Raw genomic sequence first — 27,390 nt, forward strand, 5'->3', positions numbered from 1 at the left:
TACATATGAACATCCATCCTAAAATCAATTAGTGGTAAGAGGCACATGAACAACAACATTTTGAATAACTTTATTGCTACAATTTCTATCGACTGCTCATCATCCTCTGGTTGTGGCGTCTATGGAGTACCTCAAGTTATACTTCTGACTTCTAAACTTCAATGGGGCAAATTCTCGATGGTCTATCAAATTTTGACATATAATGAGCAGTGTGATTTGAGAGAAACCAACCTACAACACGGGAAGAGAGTTTCAAACACGAAACTTCGGGTGCTTGAGCAAATAACTAATGATTCTTTACTTAACCCTATATAGAAATAAAATCTACTTGTTACAAAGTAGCAGCACAATGGAGAACTTCTCAATAATTAATGTCTCATTCGCACTGTCGAGGTTTCCTTTTTATGGCGACGCCAAGCTGCTTGCAAAGCATAAGCTGCCCTTGGTTTCCATTGCTCCACGTTAAAGCTAGTATTAAGGCTCGAGTGGCGGCGTTGCTCTTTGGTGAAAAGCCACCAGAATTTAGAGACTACCGTCTTCAACTGCTGCGCCCTTAGAACAAACACTTCAACTTCCGTTTGCGCCTTGACAGTTTCAGCTGACAAGGGGAAGTTAGATAAGCTGGCACAGTTGATCAGCACCCAATCGAAAAGCTCTTCTCCATAGAAGTCATCTTTGCCAAGAAATCTTACCCTAGCAGTAGCAGAGGCGGTGTAAGTCAATAGCTTACCGCGTGTGACAAAGAGCATCTCAGCAAGTGGCTCTCCCTCATGAAAAATGATGCTGTTCTTTGCGTACAGCACCCGCGTGAGATGTTTGCAGATAGCTTCCAACAGTTGTTCGTCCATGGTTTGAAGTATTGGCACTTCTCTGAGTGGACCTGAGCAGAGATGCCATTTTATATCCTTACAAAGTTCCACGGGAAGAAGGTGAAGAAAATTCTCCACGTCAATGCGTATGTTTTCTTTCAGTTTGTGTTTCATGGATTGCCAAATCCGAGCCTTAAGACTCCGAGGAAGTGAATGGTAATACATCCACAATTCTATTTCTTGTTCCTTCAATCTCATTTCCTCCGATCTCGCAACTTTTGACAGCAAATATTTCTGTGTGACAAGTGATAACAAAAGGCTGCTCATCAGGTTTACATAAGTAAATTAAATTATCTGATAAACCAATGCGCAATCAGTCATTTGATAATTAGATAAAGAACTAGGAGGGAATGGTTTAGCACCAACCTGCAGATTTCCAGCAAGAATTGCAAGTAGCACCAAGCCGGATATTGAAATAGAAAGTGAAAAGAGTATCTCCCATATGTAGGTTGTAGTGGATTTGAGGCTTTGGCCGAGGGAGCTGCAATAACACGATACAACTAAACATATAAGAGGATATTCTCAAAAGTGCTTAATCCAGAAGCAGTATAAAAGAGATTCTGTCAAAAGTAGGATAATTTGGATAAGCAAAACCTTAGATTTTGTATCCCCCACCAGAAGCAGTAAGAAATCCTTTGTACAAAATGAGTTGAATCCAGAAATATAGAGTCAAGAGCATCAGAGTATATTCCAAAATTCATTGGCTTTGTAGAGCAAGAGTCGTCTGCGAATGCTTTAGCTCCAAATGTGTCATCGCAATATAAATAACAGTGCGCACCTCCATGATATTCACAGGCTTCTCGCCAGCACGTTGCTATTCTTCGTATAGAGCAAAAATACCAAAAGGCTCCAGTAACCTACGTACAGAACCAGAAAATTGGAATATAGAAGAACAAAAGCATTTCAGAATGTTGAAGAACTGATTAGAAAGGAAAATGATAGGGAGACCATCTCTTTAGACCATATTTTGTAAAACACATGATGTGGCGGTTGATGATTGAATTCCTTCTATATATCAAAATGGTCTCTCTAGCATCACCCGGTTAGAAATGGTTATGGAACTTACATGACCAGCAACCATAAAACGAAAGAGATCAGGCCATGCAGATTCGGCGAAGATGCTAGAACCCCTTAGAGCTACTTTTAACGAAGAGCCGATCCGAAAAGCCCTTAGCAGATATTGAAACACAAACATCAAGAGTAATAGATTTGTTTCACCGAAAAGCCTCGAGTTATTTCGTTTTGGAATGACAGCAAAAACTAGCACCTGGACAGATCAGAGCAAGCTTATAAGCTAGCATACCTTGTAAATATTATAGCTCAACTATATATAAAATAGCTTTCCTTACCTGTGGAAGTGGAAGAATTATAAACATGTCGAGTAGTAGGTACATCAATAAATATTTCCGTGCTCTTGCCCGAGTCTCTGCAGCCGATTCGCCTTGTCGAGAGGCTTGAAAAGAATGAGCAACAATGCTTGCACGGAATTGAAAAATGATATGAAATATATAAAAGAAATCGATGCTGAAACGCAGAAGCGCAGTTACCGTCCCCAATGTTTTGTCCAGGGCAAGGCAATTCTGCTCGTTGTTAACCGTAAGGAGGTAAAAGAACAAAGGATCGGTTGAGAGAGCGATAACACAGAAAACTAGAAGTATATGATTCCACCTCTGCAGGACGAACTCCCGTAAATCAAGAAGCTTTTTCTTGGGGAATTTTTTCAGTGCTTCCCTAATATTCTTTGGGAACTTTTCTGCAGCATTTTTTTCTAAGTCACAGTGATGTAGCCTGAATTATACACATATTACAAACGGAAATTGGCTTACAACTTTTATCCTAAAAATTCAAAATGGCAAACATAAAAAGGATAGCATTCGCTTACCGCGGAATTTGAACCTCCATGGCCATTTGCCAGTGCCACAAATTTTAACCTAGCAGATTATTTACCGGGATAAAGAAAAGAAACGACTCGAAAACGAGGGAAGAAGAAAGAAGTAAAATGATCAAGTGTCAGAAAGGTTTCATGAAAACCAGTTGAGTTCCAAGAAATGCAATAGTTGGAAGTAAAAAGTTGAAGCAGTGGAGCCGCCCAAGTCAAGGGAGCCGCCCAAGGCCATGGATCCAATTCACACACACATTGACCTCCTGGAGCTTTCATTTTTCACTAGTCAACCAATCCAAGTCACCTAGTTAGGCACGGTGCAGTTGAATTTGGATCCTCATCGGATCCTCTCTTTACGAGGATTTCGAGAATTCATGAATCGTGTTCGTTTATCGTACATTGTGTGGTTAGAAATTATTTTAAATACTTTTATTTAAAATTATACACAAATAGTACTTGATAAAAATTGACCGTACGATGTACGATGAATGGACACAATTTACGGATCCCCAGGATCCTCACCAAAAAGATCCGGATAGGATCCTGTTGGGGTGTAGTTTGGTCTAGCTCTACCCTAAAAGTGGAATCGGAATTAAAAAAAATATCAACAGTTCGGTTTAGTGCGGGTTTGCTTAAATTTATTACTAAAATAACTCTGATTCGGTTTACGACAACTCCAGTTCAGTTCATGTCGGTTTACAGTTCCGAATACTAAATCATTTGAATCTTGCAAACATAAATTTAGAGCACATAAAAAAGTCACATAATTTTATAGTAAAATATAGTAATTGGATCACACAACGAAGAACAAGCATGATCAAAATAGTTGAAGGAGATTTAAAAGTTAAATGGCACCAAAACTTTATAAAGCTAACTCTCTCTCCTCTGTGAGAGACCTTATCTCCTTCTGTGAGAGCTTCTTCCCCCCCCTTCTGTGAGAGCTTCTCCCCCCCCCCCCCCGTTTTGGTGCGGGTCTTCCTCTTGCCCATCTTCTCTGACGCCGACTCTGGCTTCGGCTGGAGTCGGTCGCCCCTTCTCCCTTCTTCCTCCTGTTTTCTCCTCCTTTTCCCTTCTTTGCCAGTTCCTCTTTCTTCTATATTTCTTCTTCTTCTTCTTCTTCTTCTTCTTTTCTTTTTGCTTCTTCCAATGCTTCTCCCTTTTCTCCCATGCTCTCATTTCCGATCTGACCATTTCTTCCTACCCCCAGCGGCGTTCCTCCTTGTTCATCTCTGCTCCGATCTGCAGCCGTTTCAAAACCGTGATTTGTTGCGGTATTTCGAGATGGTGTGTAGAGTTCCGGTGGTCCCACCGGCTAGGGTGTTCAGCACCACCACCTTCCTTTCTCTCGTACGCTTGTAATTGGGCACAAGTGAGTGATCATGCCTGTTGATTTAGTGATAGGCATATTTAAGAGTTTTTCATGTGGTGAGACTCATCTCACACGATTTGGGAAAGGTTAATCAAATAACTTCTTCTAATGCATTTTCTTTGAGAGTCCCATGCAAGCGACATTCCCAATTAATTTGAGAACTTTGTTTACAGTAAACTTCTTATTTCTTCCCTTTTTTTTATATTTTTCTTTTGAACTTTCAACCCCATTTAACCATGGGGCTTTGAAACCATTTGACCTAAGTCTTCTGACAGCAAGCTTTACTTTTTTTTTTTTATGTGACTTTAAGGCTTCTAAGTTCAACAACCCCTCTTCTTCTCCACGTGAGCAAACTCCACTTGAGGTGCAGATTTTATTCACCCCTCCTCCCCTTGCGAGATGGCTTAAAAAATCCCCTTTTCCCTTGGTTCTAGTACATGGTGTTCTTCCACTAGAAGCAAAAGGTAGTTCTGCAATACTTAGGCTCCTGTTGATTTCGCAATGTTTTTGAAATTCCTCTTGGGTTTTTTTTAACCGTTGAATTCCAAATGAAGACGTGTAAGATTGGTGGAGTTCAAACTAGGGGTGGGTTCAAAAAACCGAAAACCCAAAAAAATCGAAAACCAAACCGAACAGAACGAAAAAACCGAATCAAACGAAAAAACCAAACCGAACCGAAACATTTAAATTAATATTTTTTTAATTTTATTAACTTAATTATTTGATTTTATTATATTAGAATATGATACTTCAGACTGTAGCTTAAACCATAGAGGTTTTTTTTTTTTTTTTTTTTTTGCAGGTCACGAGCTCTCTTTTCTTTCTGCCGCACCACCTTGCTTGTGCTCCTTCTGTGGACCGAAAATTCGAAGTGAAAAGGAGGAGAAAATAACCAGCATGTCACCCCATTTTCGTTTTCTATGTTCTGGGTTTGATTCGGAGTGGGTTGAAACTTTGAACTGCAGCTAATTGGTTTAATTATTTCATGCAGGCGTCACTGGCAACATTATTTCTTCGATTTGGTTGTTGCTGTGTCCTTTAGGTAATGAGCTTGATTGGGTTGTAAAAAACCTTTCTGTTTGTGTAATGGTAGATGATAAGCCTAATTTGATGTTGGTAGCTTCCGTAGTCTAAATTCATTTAGCTTTTTGTTTATCACGAGTAGCTTTTTAGTATCAGTTTGACTTGGTTTTTTACCCTTTATCTTTCATATACATATTGTTAAGGCTTTAAGCCATCTTTCATTGTATTTGTATGTCCCTTATATATATAGTGAAATACAATGAAAGCAAGCCTCAGTGGATGTAGTTGATTTGGCGAACCACTTAAATCTTGTGTTGTTTATGCATTTACATTTGGAGATCATTGCCATGAGAAGCACTTCCACCAAACTATCGGCAATCTCTATTTATCTCCCTTGAGGATGATGTACAAAAAATGTGAGACAAATCCCATAGAAATACATGAAACCTTACCCAACAAAAATCTCCACCAAACTCACTGTCATTTTCATCTATCAAAACAAAGATACCCAAAAACTAGAAATTCGTCCGGCCTATAACAGATTAAAACACCATCATCAAAAGATTATATCATAATACTTTCTTCATGAGAGTTGTTTGTCTGTCTCTCTACTATAATATATCAAAATTTCAGGAAAATCTAACGGTGCAATCTTCCAATATGTTTAAAATACCAACTCAGTCGCTGATCCCGCAGAAAACTGGACAGCCATGTTATGAGTACCAAAACCCCATTTTTCATAGCTCGGATCAAAACACTTCCTTAACAAAAGTTGTTCCTTATCATCTCCTATATAACATATCCAAAAACCACGACAATCTAATCTATGTGTTGACTTATATCCCAGTTCGAACAGCTAATAGTTTCAGCTATATTAAAGAAGAAGAAGTAGAAGTGGTGAGCTAAAATAAAAATAAAAGATGATGTTTGGAAAGGGAAAAGCTAGAAACATGATTCCATGCCTTGTGGCCTTTGAGACATATATTTACTCTAACAATTATTTTCTCTAACATGGATGTCTATTCTTTTCTAATAAAAACAGGTTGCTCGACCAAGATGGACAAGACGTTGGAAAAACATATATGGAGTGGTTAACGAGCAACATTTTATATGATGGATTATAAATTATTACTTTGTTATTAATATTATGATTATATTATTCTTGTTACTAATCAATTTGATTTATGTTTAAGCTTGCAGGCTTGTAAGATAAAGTGTGAGTATTGATATCTATGTGAACATGACATATACATATGCACTGCAAAGCAAGAAAAAGAGTTGTGTTGTGTCAAGTGCTCACTTGTGTAAAGTGTTTAAGTTATGAGGATATTCAAGAGCTGAAGTTTGCCTTAAATATAAACTAATGAACCTTGTTTATGTCAGGCGTAGGGTACAGGGCTTGAGTATACAAATTGGTTGATTATAAAAATAATGAAATCTTGTATATGTCAGGCATAGGGTGCATGCTTGAATATACATTTGGGCGTCGAGGGAAGTGTCCGTTTAATAAAGTGAAAACTGAGAGTTTAATTATAAAAATTGGGTTAAGGGATGAACGGGAGTTAACTCATATTCTAACGTCCTCGGAGCCAAGTGGTATAAGCATGATATGGGACGTGCAGGCTTGGGTGCCTTAGGTATGTGTTGACAGGATTAGAAGGGAGTTCATTCATTCATGCATCTCATTGCATACATTTTATGTATTGGCAAGAGCTACTCATTTCAATTATTATTTTAGTTGGTACTTTTGTTATGAATTAATTTTGTATACTAATATTTTATTTTCGTTGCGTATCCAATAAATTTGTATGTAAGATTTTGTTGATGTATGGTGTAATTGTTGTAATTTAATTTTATCTTCCACCATATCTTGGTTGTAGAATTTATTTCTATAGCTAAGATATGACTCACACCCTAACTCGTGAATAATGTTTATTTGTGGGTCGGGGCGTGACATATTCTCTCATTGGAATGCAGAGAATGACTTTGCATATAAGCAAGGCCGGTCCAGAGATTTTTGAGGCCCGGGCGACGTCAAAAAAAAATTTCCTAACTTCATGTAAGAAAATTATTTATTTTCACACATAAGACATAGAAAAAATTATACTTAGAAAAACACTTCAAACTTAATAATTTAGAAACACAGAAAGACTAATTTATTTTGTATTGAGAGAGGGAAACAAAAAAAATTCGGGCTTACAAGTAGATAGATGATGAGTTTTGTTTTCCATCTGAACTTTGAACGTGTTTTTGAATAAATCATGAGATGTTTTTTTTTCTTATTTACTAACCTTGTCAATATGAGACTAAAAAATAATGATGTTTTCGAGTCTTTAATTGATATGTATTATTAATGAATGGACACTAAATTAAACATTGTAATGAAACGTCATATAATTTGCAAATTTGGTCTACGTATTATTCTTTGTTGAAGATTAGACTTGAATTAAAACAAATATATAAAAATAACAACACACATAGCTACTACATAGTAACTAAAAATAAATTAACAACCAAACAAAAAATTTTAAAAATTGAAAAAAATAAACATGCACATAGCATTTCGAACTTATGACCTCTTGTTAATTTTAAACAACAAAAATAATTGTTTCTAATTAAACTTCTTGATCCTTTAAACAAATTTTATAAATTTATACTCTTATAAAAAGAAATTTGTAAAAAATGGAAAGTAAATGTTGTTTTGAACCCAAGACCTCCTCATTATTTTCAAATGACAAACCACCACTTCTAGTTAAATTTTTGTGTCTTTGAACCAAATTTTATAAATTTATACTTTTATAAAAACATATATAAATATATCACCCTAATAATTTTGGTGCCCCTAATTTTTTTGGGCACTGGACGGTCGCCCTACCTGCACTGGGCCTGGGCCGGCCCTGCATATAAGACTTGGCTTCCTGTGTCTGCTACCTTAGCTTTACTTTTTGACAGATGTGAATAAGAATGATCTTTTGTCTCTTAACTTATCCAACATGATAACCATGTGAATAGCATTCATGTTATCTAGAAAACTTTTCTTCCTTCTCCTTCTTTGGAGTAATCTTTAAAGTCTAGGACATCAGTAATATACCACCTTCTTAGAGCATATTGTTTTACTTTTGCCAACAAGCTTATGCACCGTTGGTGATTGAATGAAGAATAGGTTGCTGTCAATATTTGGGGTTGAATGAAACTTGCTCTTTCTTTATCCAAATCCATTGCTTTTCGTGACATTGATTGCTCATTTCTTTCTTGGCATGGACGTCGAGCATGGATCTCTTTAGATTTGATCGGAACTTCACGGGGTGGTTTAGGCCACCCCAAAGAAATTTATGGAATTTTGGAGATTATTTCCGCTGATGTTAGTAGGGAGTCTAGATCCTCTTCTTCGTTTTTCTTTTAAACGTTGCAATTTTCTTGTATAAATTGAAGGTTACAGACTCTAGGTAGTTGATTACGCCCCTTTTTTTTTTTTTTTTAATTTTTGTCTGCAACACAACATCAAACAAGAAAAATAAATAATTTAATAGAACTTGTTTCATACCTAGTGTCACATGTTTTTCTTTGGATCTTGATTCAAAAGCACAAATGGTTGAACTCCTTGTTCACTTTTCCGGCAGCACTTCGTTGCTTTTGATATTTTCTCTCAAAGTTTCTCTTATTTTCTGCAGAGTATCCCTTCTCTTTTTCTGTCCTTGCCTTCTTACTGCAACTGATGCCTGTTTATAAACATCTTAGGAGTGCTCTAGAGCTTTTACGTGGGGGAGATAGATGCCATGTCTTCCACCTTTTTTTTTAACTTCCTTTACTGACTCCACGTTCTTTTGTTTGCAGAAAATGGGGAGTTCCTGTTTTGCACATCACTTCCCCCTTTTGTAGGAAAGAATTCATATATTATGTATTTATTTATGGATGTTTGGTTTGTATGAAAAGCCCATCCTCAACTTTTGGGCTGGATTACATTTTTGGTTTATCTTGTAGTCTGATCCAATTTGTATGGGCCCTATTCTTTTATATGTTATACATTTTTGTTGTTCAACAGTCACCGTAAAAATTTATTCTCCATGAAGTGCGAGTAGCTTCATTCGATCGCCGTTCAAAGTAAAACTCTCATATTTTTGAATCTTCAACTTTAGAAGTCATCACAAAGCTAGGAAATACTCATGTTATGTCCCTGCTAAGTGGTAAGAAATAGAACGTAAATAAGAAATATGTAGAGGCAGTAACAATAATGACTGACAAACTTCAAGCTAAATATATTGCTTACTTAAATGCAGGAGTTTCATATTCTTGATCATAGACGGATGCTTCAACACAAACTCCTTCCACTCTTCTTCATCAATCCGCCCATCACCTTTCTTATCTTCGTTATACGTCCACGAAAAAAAAAAAGAAAGACAAAGAACTTAAGAACATTCAGCTAACTGAGCAAAGAAGAAGAGTCGTCGCGATAAATATATATGTATATATATGAATTCGCATCTTATTCACAATCATTTCAATGACATTCATTCATCCGTGTTCCGTGAGTACCAGATCAGATTCGTGCAAAAGTGCCAGCACCATCTCCTTCGATCAACAGTGACAGGACGGAAATGCCCCTTGCTTTACCTTTCATTTTTCACTTTTCTGTTGCGCAACTCTCTCACAAATCTCCTATCCTATCGCTCTCGATCTCACCCTCCCTTGCTCTCCAACCGTGCGTTCTTTCTCTCACAACATACCCACAAAGGAAACCCTGGTTTTTGTTGTTCTAGGAATTTTGTTTGCGGCTTCCATATTCGGAGGAAGAGTCGATCCTTGGAAACCCAGATTTCTCGACGTTTTGTCAAAGCCCTCAAATTTGTTTCGACCGTTTTATCTCGATCTCACAATCGCCGGCGCAAGACTTTGAGAATATCGGCCTTTATTTTCGTCTCCAACCCCTGAGTTCGGACTGGCTTTCCGACGAATTTTTAGTCCAATCTGGGCACACCATGCCTTGAAATCACGGCCAGGTGCATCATATGGGAATTATATATGAGTTTTTATTTCGAATTTGTGTCGATTCGAACGAAATCTTAACACTTTCGGTTTCAGGCCTGTTGAATCACTCACTCTCCTCTTTGTATGTGTGTTAATTTGCACTTTGCAGTAATTGAATTCTCAATTGGATTCTTCTGTTTCAGATGCTTCCCAACTCATCTTTTAATACAATCGTAGACCTGGTCTTTGTCAAACACTACAATTAATTTCGATCTGTTATTAATCCTTTTGTTAAATTTAAATCAAGATTATCGATAAATATTTATACTTTATGTGCAAATACATATATGATACTGTCTCTATAGTCTGTATAATGTTGGTAAAAATATTGAGTGTTTTTTGTGTGTTGTTCATGTAAATTCATGATTTGAGATATAAAATTAGGGAGAAAGAATGTAAATTTAAGGAAGCTATTACTGGCACTTCACAATAATTAGCTTGCAATTGAAATTTTAGACAACCACAAAGAAAATTTTGTGTCATTGTAGCTCAAAAATGGGATCAAAATAGTAGCTAAAAAATAATGACGCTTAAATTCAATTAGAAATCATACGCTGTGTATAATTGAAGCTCACAAATGGAAACAAAATAGCAGGAATTCAATTCAATTGAAATTTCCTTTATTTTAATTCAAACATGTTGAAGTCTCTTTTTGCATTTGCATATTCTCTGGCATTAGAGCCTATAGATTGTGGTAACCGTTGTAGGAGAAGTGGTGTTGAAACTAACTGATCGACAAAGAGTCTTCTTTTTTGTTTTTTCATTGTCTTAACGTATAGATCCCCTCACTCGATTTAGTTTTTTTTTTCTTTTTCTCAGGAACAGTTTGAAGGATTAAAATGTGGCAGCGAGATTGCACTCTTCACTACTTTGTAAGTTCGACTGACTCATCCTATAAGAATTGTTTCGGTTTGTGTTTGCTGTTTCCATTCAATGTAATCCCTCTTCTCATTTACGTTTTCAAAATTGTTTTCTTTTAAGTTGCGCAATGTTTATATTTTTTGCCATGATGGTAGTTTTAGGATCTATGATTTCATTTTTGGTGATGAATGTCCATTAATAGCTATTAATTAATTAATTTATTTAGATCTTGCAAGTTCGAGGCATTGGTGATGGAGATAAATTTGTTGCAATTTACAAATCATTTGAGCAGACGTTTCCTGATTGTAAAATGGTTTTACCAAGTCTTCTTCCTTATAGGTAATAGATCTTGGGTTGAATTCGTTTGCTTCATAGACAATTTCTGAAATTCTTTTACTATTTCTCTCCTGATTTCAGTCAACAATGCTAAGCAAAATGAAAACAAACCAATTAGATTAAAGAATGCTACTCATGTTCCTTATTGTAGATAGTGTTGTATGTACATTTTCCACATGTATATAAGTAGTATGGCTTATCATACATACATTTAAAACTTTATACATGTTTTGTACAGTTTGAAAACCTGCAGCACCGTGCGGGTACTCTTGCTAGTAAAATTTACTTGTTACAAAGTAGCAGCACAATGGAGAGCTTCTCAATAATTAACTTGTCCTTCGCACCGTCGAGGTTTCCTTTTTATGGCGACGCCAAGCTGCTTGCAAAGCATAAGCTGCCCTTGGTTTCCATTGCTCCACGTTAAAGCTAGTATTAAGGCTCGAGTGGCGGCGTTGCTCTTTGGTGAAAAGCCACCAGAATTTAAAGACTACCGTCTTCAATTGCTGCGCCCTTAGAACAAACACTTCAACTTCCGTTTGCGCCTTGACAGTTTCAGTTGACAAGGGGAAGTTAGATAAGCTGGCAAGGTGGATCAGCACCCAATCGAAAAGCTCTTCTCCATAGAAGTCACCTTTGCCAAGAAATCTTACCCTAGCAGTAGCAGAGGCGGTGTAAGTCAATAGCTTACCGCATGTGACGAAGAGCATCTCAGCAAGTGGCTCTCCCTCATGAAAAATGATGCTGTTCTTCGCGTACAGCACCGGCGTGAGATGTTTGCAGATGGCGAACAACAGTTGCTCGTCCATGGTTTGAAGTATTGGCACTTCTCTGAGTGGACCTGAGCAGAGATGCCATTTTATATCCTTACAAAGTTCCACGGGAAGAAGGTGAAGAAAATTCTCATTGCGTATGTTTTCTTTCAGTTTGTGTTTCATGGATTGCCAAATCCGCGCCTTAAGACTCCGCGGAAGTGAATGGTAATACATCCACAATTCTATTTCTTGTTCCTTCGATCTCATTTCCTCCGATCTCGCAACTTTTGACAGCAAATATTTCTGTGTGACAAGCGACAACAAAAGGCTGCTCATCAGGTTTACATAAGTAAATTAGATTATCTGATAAACCAATACGCAATCGGTCATTTGATAATTAGATAAAGAACTAGGAGGGAATGGTTTAGCACCAACCTGCAGATTTCCAGCAAGAATTGCAATTACCACCAAGCCAGATATCGAAACAAGTAGTGAAAAGTATACCTCCCATACGTCGATTGTAGCGGGCTTGAGGCCTTGGCCGAGGGAACTGCATAACACGTTACAACAAAACATATAAGAGGAGATTCTCAAAATTGTTGAATCCAAAAGCAGTATAAAAGAGATTCTCTCAAAAGTAGGATAATTTGGATAAGCAAAACCTTAGATTTTGTATCCCCCACCAGAAGCAGTAAGAAATCCTTTTTACAAAAGGAGTTGAATCCAGAACTACAGATTTAAGGGCATCAGAGTATATTCCAAATTTCATTGTGTCTGTAGAGCAAGAGTCGTATGCGAATGCTTTAGCTTCAAATGTGTCATCGCAATATAAATAACAATGCGCATCTCCATGCGATTCACAGACTTCTCGCCAGCACGTTGCTATTCTGCCTAAAGAGAAAAAATACCAAAAGGCTCCAGCAACCTACGTACAGAACCAGAAAATTGGAATATAGAAGAACAAAAGCGTTTCAGAATGTTGAAGAACTGATTAGAAAGGAAAAATAGGGAGACCATCTTTTTAGACCATATTTTGTAAAACACATGATGTGGCGGTTGATGATTGAATTCCTTCTATATATCAAAATGGTTATGGAACTTACATGACCCGCAAGCATAAAAAGAAAGAGATCAGGCCATGCAGATTCGGCGAAGATGCTAGAACCCCTTAGAGATACTTTTAACAAAGAGACGATTCGAAAAGCCCTTAGCAGATATTGAAACATAAACATCAAGATCAATAGATTTGTTTCACCGGAAACGCTCGAGTTATTTCGTTTTGGAAAGACAGCAAAAACTAGCTCCTGGACATATCAGAGCAAGCATATAAGCTAGCATACCTTGTAAATATTATAGCTTAACTATATATAAAACGGCTTTCCATACCTGTGGAAATGGAAGAATCATAAGCCCGTCGAGTAGCAGGTACAACGACAAATATTTCCGTGCTCTTGCCCGAGTCTCTGCAACCGATTCGCCTTGTCGAGAGGCTTGAAAAGAATGAGCAACAATGCTTGCACGGTATTGAAAAATGATATGAAATATATAAAAGAAATCGATGCTGAAACGCAGAAGCGCAGTTACGGTCCCCAATGTTTTGTCCAGGGTAAGGCAATTCTGCTCGTTGTTAACCGTAAGGAGGTAAAAGAACAAAGGATCGGTTGAGAGAGCGATAACACAGAAAACTAAAAGTATCTGATTCCACCTCTGCAGGACGAACTCCCGTAAATCAAGACGCTTTTTCATGGGGAAATTTTTCTGTGCTTCCCTAATATTCTTTGGGAATTTTTCTGCAGCATTTTTTTCTAAGTCACAGTGATGTACCCTGAATTATACAACATTTACAAACAGAAATTGGCTTAGAACTTTTACCCTTAAAATTCAAAATGGCAAACATAAAAAGGATAGCATTCGCTTACCGCGGAATTTGAACCACCATGGCCATTTGCCAGTGCCTCAAATTCTAACCTAGCAGATTATTTGCCGGGATAAAGAAAAGAAACGACTCGAAAACTAGGGAAGAAGAAAGAAGTAAAATGATCAAGTGTCAGAAAGGTTTCATGAAAACCGGTTGAATTCCAAGAAATGCAATATGTTGGACGTAGGAAGCAGCAGCAACAGCGACCCTAAGAAGTGCTAAAACAGACTAGTTCCTTCAAGTCAACAGACCCATTCAAGGGCATGGATCCAGTTTACACAGTATTCTCAAAGAAACTTCGAGGAGATTTCATTCCTCACAAGGCAACAAATAAAGTCAACCAGTCTTCTGAGTCTGATGACTTGGGCTTATGACATTAATTATCGTTTAATTTTCAAATGTGGTTGTTGAAAGTTTTGAGACTCTTGTCCCACATTGGAGAAAACAAGATTCACAAGGACATTTATATAGATTTAATGCTTTAATCTAGTAATTACAACATGGGCTATTTGGAAATGGATTGAAGGCTTGGGCCTTATGGTTGTGTGGATTAGGCTTGTATATTATAGCCTAAATACAATTAATATTAATTAATCAAGACAAGGGCCTTGGAATTTAAAATTAATCTGATTCATTAATTTTAATTTTCGGATTAAGTTTTTAATTAATTTATTAATTAAAAACGTTTTGATTAAAAGACACAGCTCTTAGAAAGAGTTGTGTACCTTCAATTACACTGAACAGGTATTTGAAAGGGTGTGAAACAACCTATATATCTGCAATCACAGTTTTCAAATGGATTATCTTTTCTTGTTCCTTTCATCTGTACGAATTTCTAGAGAGTAAACACACAAAAAGCAAATTCGCTAGAGTTCTAGAATCCAGTGCGGATTGTAGAATTAGATAGTTGAATCCTGGTCGAGCAGACGTTGAAGAACCACAAGCACAAGAGTAGGACGAAAATACTGTTCGAAGGACGTAGCTTTTACGCTAACCTCTACCTTCTGTAATCAAGTTAGTAACATTAATTTCTGTATTCATTGTATAATTTTCATTCTGCACAGCAAGTATATTTTGGTTAATAAAATAGTAGAATTTCTGTTATTTTGTTTATTTCTGAATTGTTCTCCAACAATTGTTTCATCTGAAAATTTTTGGATGCTTGTACAAGGTGATCCTTCAAGGATGAATTTTTGGATCCGTCATTGGTTCAACTTCGCATCGACAAGAAGAAGAATTCAAACTTGTATGAAAACTGACCGCACTGCTCTGACCAATTTGCTTAACATGCATCTGCTTAATTCAAAGTTCACATACACTTTTGTGTGTGCGATATTAAAGGACGATCGCTCACATGCACATCTGAACATCTGGTTCTAGGACGTTGATTATAAAAGTTAAAACTAAGAGCATGCTTAACTTATTAGCTATACTTATGCTTGAAGTAATTAGAAGAATCAATTTCGCTTCGAAGGATCGGCTTGCATACATAACTCTATGAAAAAGTCTTTATCACCGAACATTTGATGTTGAAGAATCATTACAACTACAAAGGGAGATAAAAAGTAAAAAGGATTGGAATGACTACGTGATCTGCACTGCACATATATGGACAGACTATACACTTATCTTTGCCAACCCTAGAGTTGAAGAACCAGTTGAGACCTTGACGATAGCATGAATGCATGCAACTCCAGGAATGGCTTATATATATTCGTCAGCAGTTCTGTTACACCCCACCCCTATTTTATTTAAAAATGGTTTTTAGTTTTTAATTGGTGAGCCCAAGGGGCCCACCCTTGATTTTTTTGTCCCCCGAGTCTCTCTTATCTCTTCCCTCTCAGTCCTCTTTTTCTTCCCTTTCCCCGTGCTCTCTCTCTCTCTGCACTCTCCTTCTGCCCGAGCTCCACACACACACTCTCTGCCCGAGCTCCACACACACACACACACCCACATGCACCCATCTGCATTTCCTGCTCGAGGAAGACACCACCATCATCATCAGAACCTTTGCAGTTTTCTCTCTCTCTCTCCTATTGCTGTAGGGACGACGAAACCCCAGAAACCTCCGGCGAGGTTTTCTTAATTTTTCGGTTAGGTGAGCCTTGAACTTCCTTCTTTTTGTTCTAGATTGAAGTATGAATGTGTTTTAAATGGGTTTTATTGCGTTGTTGTTGAGGTTTTAGAACGAAATCAGTTTGGGGGAAAGCACACCCATCTCTGGCGAACCCGTGTGAGTCGAGGGATTTTCCGGTCACCTCCAGCCGTTCTACGGAAAAAGGAAGGTATAAAATTGCTTCCTTCGTCTTGTGCTTCATTTTGGTACCTAGATCGAAGCCTAGGGTCGTTGTTTGTAGTCGGTCGGAGCTGTAGAAGCTCCGGCGTTCTTCTCCGGTGCACCCAGGTCTTTCAGGGCGTTTCCAAAACACTCAAGCCTTAGGCCCGTGGTGAGCTCAGCCCAAAACCCTTTTTCCCTTCAGTTTAGTTATTTAATTTTGGTTGTTTTAATTGTTTTAAGACCCAAAGGTCTTCGGGCCGTTCCTAATAGGCCATTCGGCCCGTTCTTTCTTCGACCCAAAAACCCTTGGCTTCCAGCCTTAGGGCCAGGAGGAACTCGGGCCTCAAGCCCATTAAGCCCATCTTCTTTTTATTTAAAGTAATTGTTTTAAAAACCCTTAGGGCCCTTGGGCCACTTTTATTAAGGGCTTTAAGCCCAAACCCTAAAAACCCAACATCCTAAACCTATTTCCCTAAACCCTCTAAACCCAAAACCCTTAGGGCCTATTCGACGCAACCCAAATCCAAGCCCAGTCTGACCCTTTGACTAGTTGACTCTGACTGTTGACTCGGTCAACGGTCAGCGTTGACTCGGTCAACAGTCAAAGTTGACTTTGACTGGTCAACGGTCAACGGTCAACGTTGACTTTTCAGGGTTTCGTCCGGGACCCTTCTTAGGCTAATTTCGACGTCCTGGACCCGTTTTTGAAGTCCGTTTTCCTAAATTCAATCATTTGAATAGAGTTTGACTAAACGTAACCTTTTATATGAATAGGTGCAATTATTAGTTGTGATTCCGTTATTCCTTTTTGGTACAACTGTACACCATCTGTGTACGGTGAGTGGACCCCTTATAAAATTACATGATTTCATAGTTTAATTGCATAAATAAATAGCATGCATTACGAGTTTATGACTAATTGTACCCTTTATGTGCTTAGGGGCAATTATTGCAACGTTTCCGTCTTCGCTAGTGGTGCATCTTTTGGCAGCTAAATACTGTGAGTGGACCACCTTCGAAAATTGCATGTTTTATTGATAGAATTGCATAATTTAATAGCATGCCTTGCAGAATTATTGATTTGAGGAATACTTTATAGGAAGCATGATGATTTAATTATGATTGATTATATATATATTTTTTGAACTATTTTCATTATATTGTATTTTCTATAGAACCCTCACTCTGGTAGACTATCTGATCGATGACGATAGGATGCTAAGGATGTGTTCCAAATGACTTTCGAACACCTCTTCGTAGTATAGAGGATCGATTAATTTATTCTACGAAGTTGTATTTTAGAGATGAATTATGTTTTGTGGGTACCTAGTGAACACTATGCCGCCTAGGGCGAGGATCTGGTGTTGGCATTGAGGTCGGGAGAAATAATCCCTAGCAAAAGGCTGAGGGACACGGAGACAAGCATTAGGCCGGGAGGGAGATATCTCTGGCTACGGGCACAGAGACTGAGGTGCAAGCATTGGGCTGGGAGTATTATTATTCAGTGCACTCACTAGCAGCACAACTTGTGTTATGCTTCCTGATATGATTTCTGATATGATTTTCTGAGATTGATTTGCAGATGGATATATGAATTGTTTTATGGCATGCTAGAGTTTTCTGAAAAGCTTATCACTTATTATTCTAGTAGTTTTCATTATTAAACTGTGGGGGTTAGTATGTTCATAACTGTTTTCGTACTATGTATGTATATAAACTTGGTCCACTCACCCTTGTTTTGCGCCCCCATTCAGGAATTTGAATCAAGGCATATAATCCTGGCATCAAGGTACTTCCACAGTGGCATTTCTGAGTCCTCTCGGGGTAGGACCCACTCCTTTGTTCATTCAATCTTATCTTAATTCTTGTTAGTGACTAGGTTTAGTTGTATGCTCTGAACACGTTCCTAAATTGTTAATTCATTGTTTTTTTTTTAATTCATAACCCGTATTTATTCCTTATTCTCAGCTTTTGCATTTAATAAATGGCTTTCGTCACCCTCGGGTGTCGGCCAGCATGTGCCTATCCTGGTATTTGGGTAATATCAGGGTCGGGGCGTGTTATGAATTTCTGGAAGCTAAACATGTGTTACAACGAAGGGTTATAAAGATCTTTATTAAAACTTTGATTTCAAGCCCGTTCACTCTGATTTGTTTTTCATCCCTCCATGTTTTATTAGCAGAGCTTTATTATCGATGAGGATTCGTGGCAAATCTTGGTATTGGAGATTACCTATAATTGTATGATTCACAATTCACTCTACTGTACTCTACTTATGCTCTGACATCACGTGTGAAATGGGTTCATTCCCGCTCACAGCGCACTCCTAATTAGGCACGTTTAAGTTTAAAATTATTCACATTTTCCACATCACTACACTTTATGACTTCGTCACCTTCCAGGTGTCGACCAGCACAGCTTGATTCGGAATCCTACTGAACTTTCCAGGTCGGGGTGTATCACCCCTAGCCTTCCAAGCTAACGATGCGGGTTCGATTACTGCTACCCGCTTTTGCTTTATTTTTTATGAAATTAATAAGATAAGAAATAAGAAAATGATTAAAGGATTTGGAGAATCCAGATAAAAGAGATGCGAAGAGCATCCTAATCCGATATTTGTGAGTTGTGGCTCTCTCGAATACAAATTATCGACAATTCCAACCAAAAAATGTTTATAATATCGACTAACCATCATTGCTCACGCAATACTTTTCACGTGGGATTTAAAATACTAAATATTTGTAATAATTGCTTAATAAAAAGACAATTTTGGATTCAAACGTACAAACCTAATTGAAAAGATATTATTCAGGTATAACCAAAAGAACAAAAAAAATATTTAAGTGGGATTTTCTTTTTCAATTTCAGAAATAGAAAGCCAGAAAATAATTGGGAGAGATTTGGAGTGCAAATTTATGATAGTCCTACATTCTTACAAATTTTAAAAAGAAGAATTTTGTTAGTGTGACGTTATTTATTCACTTATTTTATCTTTCACACAATCATTGTTAATTTATGTCTTTTAATCTTCTTTAATTATTCGTTTCGACGATTAAAAATCCAAAAGTTTGTGTAAAATGTAAAAAAAAAAGTGTAAATATCACCACACTTTAATTAAATCATGATAAATTAATAAAACAATCGAAAGAAAATAACCCCACCCAAGATAGATTTTTCAAATAAAAATAAAATATTTAAAATACCAATAATTTAAAAAAAAAAAATTGTTGCACGCATTAGAGTTTGACGAGAGGTTAGTAAAAAATAAATTCTAAATTCCAAAAAAATAAAGAAAAGAAAACGGTTGAAACTGGAAATAAAAAAAGATAAAAAGCAGCCATATTCCCGGGAAGCACGCGGGCACAAATTCACTTTTCGGTCATCGACGAACTTAAGCACCGTTGCGAATTGCAACCGCAGAGAGCGAGAGAGAGAGAGCACAAAATATTTTAGTTCACGGGAGTGGGATCCAGGCCACAAGACTTTGTTCATCTGCCTAATCACAAACTTTGTTGGACTTCCTCTCTCTCTCCCCGTCTCTGTCCGAATGCCTGTCTCAAAATCTATAATTTAATCACGACGGAGTGTTCGACTCACTTGACTCGGAGACCCACTGACTCACTTCCTACGCATTTCCGAGAACCTTCGTCTTCTTCTTCTTTTGCTTCTTCTTCCTCTCTAATCAATCAATCTCTCTCTCTCTCTCTCTCTGTCACTGATTGAATATCGAGCACGAAAAGCTATCTGGGTCTTGGGAGATAATCACAAGGAGAAGCTTCTGTTTGGGTTCTTCCGCCATGGACAATCTGTTCACTTAGTCGCTCTCAGACTTTATTGTTTGGTTTGGTCTTATCGTAGACATTGAAATTTCGGTGGCATAAATGTTAGCCATTGCATTAAGATTACATTTGTAAACATTGAAATTTTGGTGAAATAAATGTTGACCATTGTATTAAAATTACAACCTTCATTCACTTCACCTACATCATACACTAAGTTCACCTACAACATCCATCAAGTTTCACCTACAAACATCCACCAAGTTTCACCTACAACATCCACCAAAATTCACCTACAACATCCACCAAAACAAATGGATGGTGGTGATTCGTTCCCAAAGCCTATAAATAGGCCCCTCCATCAAAGAATCAAGAACCAATTCACAAATACATTTCTCTACTCCCAAAATGGAAGAGAATACTCCCCACACATCCAAAATCCTTGAAGCTTTGAAACTCTAAAGCTTTCAAGCATCCAACCTCCTAAATTCAAGCAAATCCCGAAGGATCAAGAAAGCCCTCTTCGTTCTTCGTCAAATCCTCCTTCAAGATCAAACCCTAACGGCCCTTGAAGAAATTTCTCCTTCAAGATCAAGCCCCAATGGCCCTTGAAGAACTTCCACCAATTCAAGATCAAGCCTCGACAGCCCTTGAAGAAAGTGTTCAACAAATCCACACAACTGTTCATCCTAAGATCAAGCCCCGACGGCCCTTTTGGATCAACAACATCACCAAATCCACATAACTGTTCATCCTAAGATCAAGCCCCAACGGCCCTTTGGATCAACAACATCAACAAATCCACACAATTGTTCATCCTAAGATCAAGCCCCAACGACCCTTTGGATCAATAACATCAACAAATCCACACAACTGTTCATCCTAAGATCAAGCCCCGACGGCCCTTTGGATCAACAACATCAACAAATCCACACATCCAACCGTTCTTCAAGATCAAGCCCAAAAGCCCTTGAAGATCCGTTCATCACCGTTATTCAAGATCAAACCTTAACGGCCCTTGAAGAAACACTCATCCTCAAGATCAAGCCCCAACGGCTCCTTTAAGATCCGCTCAAATCCACCTTCAAAGATCAAGCCCACGGCCCCTTGAAGAAACTTCCAACAGTTCATCCAAGATCAAGCCTCGACGGCCCTTGGATCAACGAAACATCCACAAATCAACACCTTACGGAGATCGAATCAGAGGATCAAATTTGAGAGAGATTGTAACCCAAAATCATCAAACACAAATATTATTTTGTGCACGTTGTTCTTGTCTCTTTCGTTTCAGGAATTTTCCGTGTTCACACTTATATATCAGCAGTTTTCGTTGTTGGGTTTTCCTCAATTTGCTATTTTTGTTCATTTTTTCTTTTGGTTTCAGTGACATGGTTTTTCCCCCAAAGATTGGATTTTAGTTTTTGGAATGTTAAAGATTTAGTTTTTTGGTCTTTTTTGGAAAGGAATCCAAAAATATCAAATTTTTTGTTGAAATTCTTTGGCTTTTGGTTCAAATTTTGAATGCAAGAGATCCTGTTGGTCCATTTGTGACCATATTTTTTATTTACTTGATTATATTTTATTGTTAGCAATGAATTTATGAATGTATGAAAAAAAAAATGCTAAATTTAGGGAGATATTGCTCAAATGACGATATTTTTGTATGGATATTTAGCATTAGTGCGATTTCTGCTCTTTGAATTGGGGCAAACAACATTTTGATATTGCTCTTGGACCCCAGATAAAGTTCCCCTTTTATTAACACGTTTAGGCGAGTAATTCTACGAAACATCTTGTGAAATTACAGAAGTTTCTATGTTGAACTCATTTTGCTTCACTTTGAATCGTTGTCTAGGGACTGCTTTTGGGAACTTGCTGGTGCACGAAAAAGCTCTTCGGGTTATTCAAATGTTCGGAGGTTAACTTTTTGTTTGGAGATTCGATCGAAAACAAGTTGTAGTCATGAATTTTCAGCAAGAGAAGTTCGTCAGGTTAGTTCGACGATTAGTAGTATAACCTCACATACATGATATCATGTTGACTAGTTTGCAACTATACAGCAATTTTCTGGCTTTTGGAGCCAAATAAGTCAGGATTTTGATGTTATGTTGTCCTGCTACTTTGAAGTACTTGCCGGGAGTTTTATATCACGGTGGCGATGGGATGCTAATAATGTGCCACTACTGTTGCTAATATCACTTCTTTCACTTGTTCTGTCCACACATTGGCACATAATTCCACACCCCGTCCCTGTCCTTTCGTTCCGAATTATGTTTAACTGTTGTATGTAATGTCTTGTTTCAGGCTTCAGGATTGGACTGCAGAGAAAAATGTTGAGCCACTATATTCTCCAGATGATGACATGCCACCAGGGAAGTCAAATTCCAAAGAAGCTTGGAATCTGGTTCTGAGCGCATTAAGAGTCATGGAAATCTTATTCAATTGACAGTGTTGTCGGCAACAGCTTTGGTAGTGGAATTCTTGATCCTCAAGGGCCATTCCTTCAGAAGTGGAATAAGATATTTGTATTGGCATGTATTATTGCCGTCTCCCTTGATCCCTTGTTCTTTTACATCCCTGTGATCGATGATAAGAAAAAGTGCCTTGGTTTGGACAGGAAGATGGAGATAACAGCTAGTGTTTTGCGTTCATTCGCAGATATATTTTATATTGTTCACATAATTTTCCAGTTTCGTACTGGATTTATTGCTCCTTCTTCTCGAGTGTTTGGAAGAGGATGGATTGAGATTTAACTTATTAAGATTTAGTTAAATCTTAACCGTTTCTTTTTGTCTTTTGATGCTTATGAGAGCAAAGCTCATTAAAATACATAGGAGCATCCATCCTAAAATCAATTAGTGGTACGAGGCACATGAAAAACAACGTTTTGAATAACTTTATTGGTACAATTTCTATCGATTGCTCGTAATCCTCTGGCTGTGGCGTCTATGGAGTACCTCAAGTTATACTTCTTACTTCTAAACTTCGATGGGGCAAATTCTCGATGGTCTATCAAATGTTGACATATAATGAGTAGTGTGATTTGAGAGAAACCAACCTACAACACTGGAAGAGAGTTTCAAACACGAAACTTCGGGTGCTTGTGCGAATAACTAATGATTCTTTACTTAACCCTGTATAGAAATAAAATCTACTTGTTACAAAGTAGCAGCACAATGGAGAGCTTCCCAATAATTAACGTCTCCTTCGCACTGTCGAGGTTTCCTTTTTATGGCGACGCCATGCTGCTTGCAAAGCATAAGCTGCCCTTGGTTTCCATTGCTCCACGTTAAAGCTAGTATTAAGGTTCGAGTGGCGGCGTTGCTCTTTGTTGAAAAGCCACCAGAATTTAGAGACTACCGTCTTCAACTGCTGCGCCCTTAGAACAAAAACTTCAACTTCCGTTTGCGCCTTGACAGTTTCAGTTGACAAGGGGAAGTTAGATAAGCTGGCACAGTTGATCAGCACCCAATCGAAAAGATCTTCTCCGTAGAAGTCACATTTGCCAAGAAATCTTACCCTAGCAGTAGCAGAGGCGGTGTAAGTCAATAGCTTACCGCGTGTGACGAAGAGCATCTCAGCAAGTGGCTCTCCCTCATGAAAAATGATGCTGTTCTTTGCGTACCGCACCGGCGTGAGATGTTTGCAGATGGCGAACAACAGTTGCTCGTCCATGGTTTGAAGTATTGGCACTTCTCTGAGTGGACCTGAGCAGAGATGCCATTTTATATCCTTACAAAGTTCCACGGGAAGAAGGTGAAGAAAATTCTCCACGTCAATGCGTATGTTTTCTTTCAGTTTGTGTTTCATGGATTGCCAAATCCGCGCCTTAAGACTCCGTGGAAGTGAGTGGTAATACATCCACAATTCTATTTCTTGTTCCTTCAATCTCATTTCCTCCGATCTCGCAACTTTTGACAGCAAATATTTCTGTTTGACAAGTTGACAACAAAGATGTCTCTGTTAGTCCAAGTCGTGATTTTGTTACGGTCAAAACTACTTGAAGTGTTTTAAGTTGACCTGCAACTCTTATCTCACAAGAAGTTGGTTAAGTCTAGGACTTATTTCAAACGTTTGTTGTAGGTTAAACAGTCTGTAGCTTTCTTTGCTTTTCTGTTTGTATTTTTGAATTTCAACATGTAAATTGGGTTTTCAAACCCTGGATGTAATCTTCAACGTATTATAAACACATATGCAATTGAAGTGAAACGTTGAGTTCTTTAAGTTTTACAGGCTCATCAGGTTTACACAAGTAAAACTAGATTAAGTAATTGATAATTGAATACATGCGTAATCAGTCATTCGATAATTAGACTAAAGAACTAGGAGGGAATGGTTTAGCACCAACCTGCAGATTTCCAGCAAGAATTGCAAGTAGCACCAAGCCGGATATTGAAACAATAACTGAAAAGTTTATCTCCCATACGTAGGCAGTAGTGGGTTTGAGGCTTTGGCCGAGGGAGCTGCAATAACACGATACAACTAAACATATAAGAGGATATTCTCAAAAGTGCTTAATCCAGAAGCACTAAGAAATCCTTAGATTCTCTCAATAGTAGGATAATTTGGATAAGTAATAACCTTAGATTTTGTATCCCCCACCAGAAGCAGTAAGAAATCCTTTTTACAAAGGGAGTTGAATCCAGAACTATAGATTCAAGGGCATCAGAGTATATTCCAAATTTCTTTGTGTTTGTAGAGCAAGAGTTGTATACGAATGCGTTAGCTGCAAATGTGTCATCGCAAAATAAATAGCAGTGCGCACCTCCATGATATTCGCAGGATTCTTCCCAGCACATTACTACTCTTTCTATAGAAAAAATATACCAGAAGGCTCCAATAACCTACGTACAGAACCAGAAAATTGATATACAGAAGAACAAAAGCGTTTCAGATGTCGAAGGACTGATTAGAAAGAAAAATGACAAGAGACCATCTTTGTTTTAGACATATTTTATAAACCATATGATTGGCGGTTGATGGTTGGATTCCTTCTTTATATCAAAATGGTTTCTCTAGCATCACCCGAATTAGAAATGGTTATGGAACTTACATGACCGGCAAGCATAAAAAGAAAGAGATCAGCCCATGCAGATTCGGCAAGGATGCTAGAACCCCTTTGAGCAACTTTTAACAAGGAGCCGATTCGAAATACCCTTAGTATATATTGATGCACAAACATATTGTTCCATAGAGATGCTTTAAGCCCCATATGTTTTAGTTTTGGAATGACAGCAAAAACTAGCACCTGGACAGATCAGAGCAAGCTTATAAGCTAGCATTACCTTGTAAATATTATAGCTCTACAATATAGAAAATGGCTTTCCATACCTGTGGAATTGGAAGAATTATAAGCATGTCGACTGGTAAGTACATCAACAAATATTTCCGTGCTCTTGCTCGAGTCTTTGTAACTGATTCGCCTTGTCGAGAGGCTTGAAAAGAATGAGAAACAATGCTTGCACGGAATTGAAAAATGATATGAAATATATAAAAGATATCAATGATGAACCGCAGAAGCGCAGTTACGGTCCCCAGTGTTCTGTCCTTGGTAAGGCAATTCTGCTCTTTGTTAACCGTAATGAGGTAAAAGAACAAAGGATCGGTTGAGAGGGCCATAACACAGTAAACTAAAAGTATCTGATTCCACCTCTGCAGGACAAACTCACGTAAATCAAGAAGCCTTTTCTTGGGGAATTTTTTCAGTGCTTCCCTAATATTCTTTGGGAATTTTTCTGCAGCATTTTTTTCTAAGTCATAGTGACGTAGCCTGAGTACAACATATTACAAACAGAAATTGGCTTAGAACTTTTTCCCATAACTCCAAAATGGCAAACATAAAAAGGACATTTGCTTACCGCGGAATTTGAACCTCCATTGCCATTTGCCAGTGCCACAAAATTTAACCTAGCAGATTATTTACCGGGTTAAAGAAAGGAAAAGACTCGAAAACTAGGGATGAAGAAAGAAGCAAAAAGATCAAGTGTCAGAAAGGTTTCATGAAAACCGGTTGAGTTCCAAGAAATGCAATATGTTGGAAGTAGGAAGCAGCAGCAACGGCGACCCTAAAAAGTCTAAAACCGACAAGTTCCTTCAAGTCAACAAAGCCATTAAAGGGCATGGATCCAATTCACACAGATATTCTCAAAGAAACTTCGAGGAGATTTCATTCCTCACAAGGCGCAACAAATAAAGTCAACCAGTCTTCTGAGTCTGATGACTTGGGCTTATGACATTAATTATCGTTTAATTTTCAAATGTGGTTTCATCTGAAAAATTTTGGATGCTTGTACAAGGTGATCCTTCGAGGATGAATTTTTGGATCCGTCATTGGTTCAACTTCGCATCGACAAGAAGAAGAATTCAAACTTGTATGAAAATTGAGCGCACTGCTCTGACCAATTTGCTTAACATGCATCTGCTTAATTCAAAGTTCACATACACTTTCGTGTGTGCGATATTAAAGGACGATCGCTCACATGCACATCTGGTTCTAGGACATTGATTATAAAAGTTAATACTAAGAGCATGCGTAACTTATTAGCTATACTTATGCTTGAACTAATTAGAAGAATCAATTTCGCTTCGAAGGATCGGCTTGCATACATAACTCTATGAAAAGTCTTTATCACTGAACATTTGATGTTGCAGAAGCATTACAACTACAAAGGGAGATAAAAAGTAAAAAGGATTGGAATGACTACGTGATCTGCACTGCACATATATGGACAGACTATACACTTATCTTTGCCAACCCTAGAGTTGAAGAACCAATTGAGACCTTGAGGATAGCATGAATGCATGCAACTCCAGGAATGGCTTATATATATTCGTCAGCAGTTCTTCGCGGCTTCATCTTGAACTTGAAATTTCTTTATGCCGTTGAAGTGTCACCATAAAAATTTATCCTCCATGAAGTGGGAGTAGCTTCATTCGATCGCCCTTCAAAGTAAAACTCTCATATTTCTGAATCTTCAACTTCAGAAGTCATCACAAAGCTAGGAAATACTCATGTTATATCCCTGCTAAGTGGTAAGAAATAGAACGGAAATAAGAAATACGTAGAGGCAGTAACAGTAATGACTGACAAACTTCAAGCTAAATATATTGCTTACTTAAATGCAGGAGATTCATATTCTTGATCATAGACGGATGCTTCAACACAAACTCCTTCCACTCTTCTTCATCAATCCACCCATCACCTTTCTTATCTGCGTTATATGTACCCGCGGAAAAAAAAAAGACAAAGAACTTAAGAACATTCAGCTAACTGAGCAAAGAAGAAGAGTCGTCACGAT

General features: G+C 37.8%; 3 protein-coding genes, 1 long non-coding RNA gene and 1 pseudogene across 7 annotated transcripts in view; 2 read left to right on the top strand and 3 right to left on the bottom strand.

Annotated features, from left to right (window-relative positions):
• Nucleotides 1-26,102, bottom strand: LOC126624152 (cyclic nucleotide-gated ion channel 1-like). Of its 3 annotated transcripts, none has more exons than XM_050293185.1 (7): nucleotides 25,951-26,102; nucleotides 25,424-25,862; nucleotides 25,146-25,340; nucleotides 24,674-24,936; nucleotides 24,441-24,555; nucleotides 23,050-24,022; nucleotides 1-130 (listed from the first exon to the last, which is right to left on the bottom strand). In XM_050293185.1, the coding sequence occupies exons 1-6, from the start codon at nucleotides 25,974-25,976 to the stop codon at nucleotides 23,288-23,290; spliced, it is 1,773 nt and encodes a 590-aa protein (XP_050149142.1). In that variant the 5' UTR covers nucleotides 25,977-26,102; the 3' UTR covers nucleotides 1-130; nucleotides 23,050-23,287. The 3 variants fall into 3 exon arrangements, with proteins under 3 accessions (XP_050149142.1, XP_050149158.1, XP_050149151.1); XM_050293201.1 differs by lacking the exon at nucleotides 1-130 and adding an exon at nucleotides 476-598 and having other exon boundaries at nucleotides 23,612-24,022; nucleotides 25,951-26,082; XM_050293194.1 differs by lacking the exon at nucleotides 1-130 and having other exon boundaries at nucleotides 23,098-23,503; nucleotides 23,612-24,022; nucleotides 25,951-26,087.
• LOC126624131 (cyclic nucleotide-gated ion channel 1-like) overlaps nucleotides 1-27,390 on the bottom strand; it is a 37,711-nt gene continuing 10,321 nt past the window's right edge. The window contains exons 2-7 of the mRNA XM_050293153.1: nucleotides 2,752-3,014; nucleotides 2,219-2,657; nucleotides 1,936-2,136; nucleotides 1,464-1,726; nucleotides 1,236-1,350; nucleotides 1-1,103 (exon numbers count right to left, since the gene is read on the bottom strand). Coding sequence (XP_050149110.1) covers nucleotides 369-1,103; nucleotides 1,236-1,350; nucleotides 1,464-1,726; nucleotides 1,936-2,136; nucleotides 2,219-2,657; nucleotides 2,752-2,777 — 1,779 coding nt within the window. The 5' untranslated portion in view covers nucleotides 2,778-3,014 and the 3' untranslated portion in view covers nucleotides 1-368. The remainder of the gene's footprint in view (nucleotides 1,104-1,235; nucleotides 1,351-1,463; nucleotides 1,727-1,935; nucleotides 2,137-2,218; nucleotides 2,658-2,751; nucleotides 3,015-27,390) is intronic.
• On the top strand, nucleotides 9,475-11,661 carry LOC126624320 (uncharacterized). Its single transcript, XR_007624052.1, has 2 exons — nucleotides 9,475-11,040; nucleotides 11,604-11,661. It is a non-coding gene; the product is annotated as an uncharacterized LOC126624320 (long non-coding RNA).
• Nucleotides 11,462-27,390, bottom strand: part of LOC126624142 (cyclic nucleotide-gated ion channel 1-like) — a 26,138-nt gene continuing 10,209 nt past the window's right edge. The window contains exons 1-6 of one of the 2 annotated variants that reach the window (XM_050293164.1): nucleotides 14,037-14,302; nucleotides 13,504-13,942; nucleotides 13,221-13,421; nucleotides 12,780-13,042; nucleotides 12,553-12,667; nucleotides 11,462-12,420 (exon numbers count right to left, since the gene is read on the bottom strand). In XM_050293164.1, the coding sequence (XP_050149121.1) occupies nucleotides 11,692-12,420; nucleotides 12,553-12,667; nucleotides 12,780-13,042; nucleotides 13,221-13,421; nucleotides 13,504-13,942; nucleotides 14,037-14,062 (1,773 nt within the window). In that variant the 5' untranslated portion in view covers nucleotides 14,063-14,302 and the 3' untranslated portion in view covers nucleotides 11,462-11,691. Of the gene's footprint in view, nucleotides 12,421-12,552; nucleotides 12,668-12,779; nucleotides 13,043-13,220; nucleotides 13,422-13,503; nucleotides 13,943-14,036; nucleotides 14,303-27,390 lie in introns of those variants that run through there. The other variant, XM_050293173.1, reaches the window with a different exon arrangement.
• Nucleotides 20,031-22,914, top strand: LOC126624283 (cyclic nucleotide-gated ion channel 1-like; annotated as a pseudogene).

Source organism: Malus sylvestris, chromosome 1, assembly GCF_916048215.2.
Source record: "Malus sylvestris chromosome 1, drMalSylv7.2, whole genome shotgun sequence".
Taxonomy (NCBI): domain Eukaryota; kingdom Viridiplantae; phylum Streptophyta; class Magnoliopsida; order Rosales; family Rosaceae; genus Malus; species Malus sylvestris.

Bases quoted from the DNA above. Each gene is read 5' to 3' on its own strand.
- LOC126624152 (XM_050293185.1), bottom strand. From the start codon at position 25,976: ATGGCAATGGAGGTTCAAATTCCGCG. The intron at 25,341-25,423 runs GTATGGAAAGCC...TGATCTGTCCAG, and splicing joins TAATTCTTCCAATTCCACAG to GTGCTAGTTTTTGCTGTCAT. The intron at 24,937-25,145 runs GTAAGTTCCATA...TTCTGTACGTAG, and splicing joins TTTTTATGCTTGCCGGTCAT to GTTATTGGAGCCTTCTGGTA.